Source organism: Sphaeroforma arctica (genome assembly GCF_001186125.1).
Source record: "Sphaeroforma arctica JP610 unplaced genomic scaffold supercont1.6362, whole genome shotgun sequence".
In the NCBI taxonomy this organism is placed as follows: Eukaryota; class Ichthyosporea; order Ichthyophonida; genus Sphaeroforma; species Sphaeroforma arctica.
Genome location: NW_014034196.1, coordinates 1 through 1,430, shown reverse-complemented (window position 1 = coordinate 1,430; position 1,430 = coordinate 1). Strand labels below are relative to the sequence as shown.

The 1,430-nt window shown below is 41.7% G+C and overlaps 1 protein-coding gene across 1 annotated transcript; it reads right to left on the bottom strand.

Moving 5' to 3' along the window:
* Positions 1-541: 541 nt before the first annotated feature.
* Positions 542-732, bottom strand: SARC_15579 (hypothetical protein; the record flags this gene model as incomplete). Its single annotated transcript, XM_014290304.1, has 1 exon — positions 542-732. A coding segment is annotated over one exon (191 nt), but the record flags the coding sequence as incomplete, so codon positions are not given.
* Between the last annotated feature and the right edge of the window lie 698 nt (positions 733-1,430).

Sequence of the window (1,430 nt, the reverse complement as noted above, 5' to 3'; positions counted from 1 at the left end):
AGAAGCATGATGGCCGTTAGCTTGTGAGGATACCTCCAGAACACAGAAATAAACTCATCCACAACAGGTATTAGGAATGGATAAAACCTGTAAGCGCGAGAACGGGATAGAATGTGCATGAGCGGCACAGGAATGAAGCTGTTGTTTCCAAGCGTTCCTACTAACTTGCGGCAAGGAACTGACAAGTGCCGCTCTATATACCAGTGTTTGTCCAGGACTATCTATGAACTTTGTTAAATAGATTACATATATGCCACATGCAAAGTTTGCAACGATACAATAGAATGGCAAACTTTTCTTCGCGATCGTACTTTGACATCCCGAGAGGCCCACCCGTAAGACAAAACAACTCGAACTTGGAAGGACGAACACTAAATTTACAAACTAACAAATGACTGACAGGCATTATCGCCTGATGCGAATGCCTAAACTACACCGCAGTGAACACACAGGGCGCAGATACAAGTATATACAAAAGCACTCAAGAAACCACAAGATACTTCACAAACAAGCCTAAAATCATTTTCGATCGATATCTGTTTCAATCATACTTTTTCAAGTACGGATACAGTGCCATGAGCCCTAAGGTCAAATACAGCGCATTCAACATCGCGAAATATATGGACTGTCGGTATTCGTCGTCGGTGAATAAGATGTTCTCATCATCGCCAAAGGTTGTGGTCGGCAGGAATATGTTCACCTCAGTGTACGGGAAGTGGTTCCTATTCTCGGCTGTTTGGAATAGATCACATTAGGGTTTAGGGTTTCATCGCATAGCAACAATATGCGGGTTTAGGGTTTCAACGCATAGTAACAATTTTACGGGATATGTCACGGGCAGTATAATAAAAGGGTTTCCATTGAAAGATACACAGAAGGGGCGTGCAGCCCCAGCACTAAACTGTGCAACTCCGTGGGTGCCAACGGCATCTGGTTACAAGGCGTTCATATATACACACACACATACACATAGAAACAGACCCAAATACATACACCACGCATGAGAGCGTAACAAGCATAATATATGAACGTTACCGTTACGCAAACGCTGACTGAACCTACATCCTTATAAAATATAGAGGATAATACGACACAGAACACGTACCACAACGAAACACGGACATGGATAGTCCAGTGAATATATATACAAAAATCCAATATGAAGCTATGTGCTACGGATAATTGTAAGCTATCCGATATCTGCGTATAAAAAATATTGATCACACACACATACTCATACGAGAATAATAAACCACTGGTCTGTACATCGAGAGGTACGAGATAACTAGTATAAGTATCGTTTGCAAGATCCACATAGTTCAGTGTATATCTCCAGGAAGCCGTTATGCGTCTTCGTCCGCTGTTACTCCGGCAGAAAAGTATACAAAACCCACACACATCTACACATATATATACATATACTAATACAA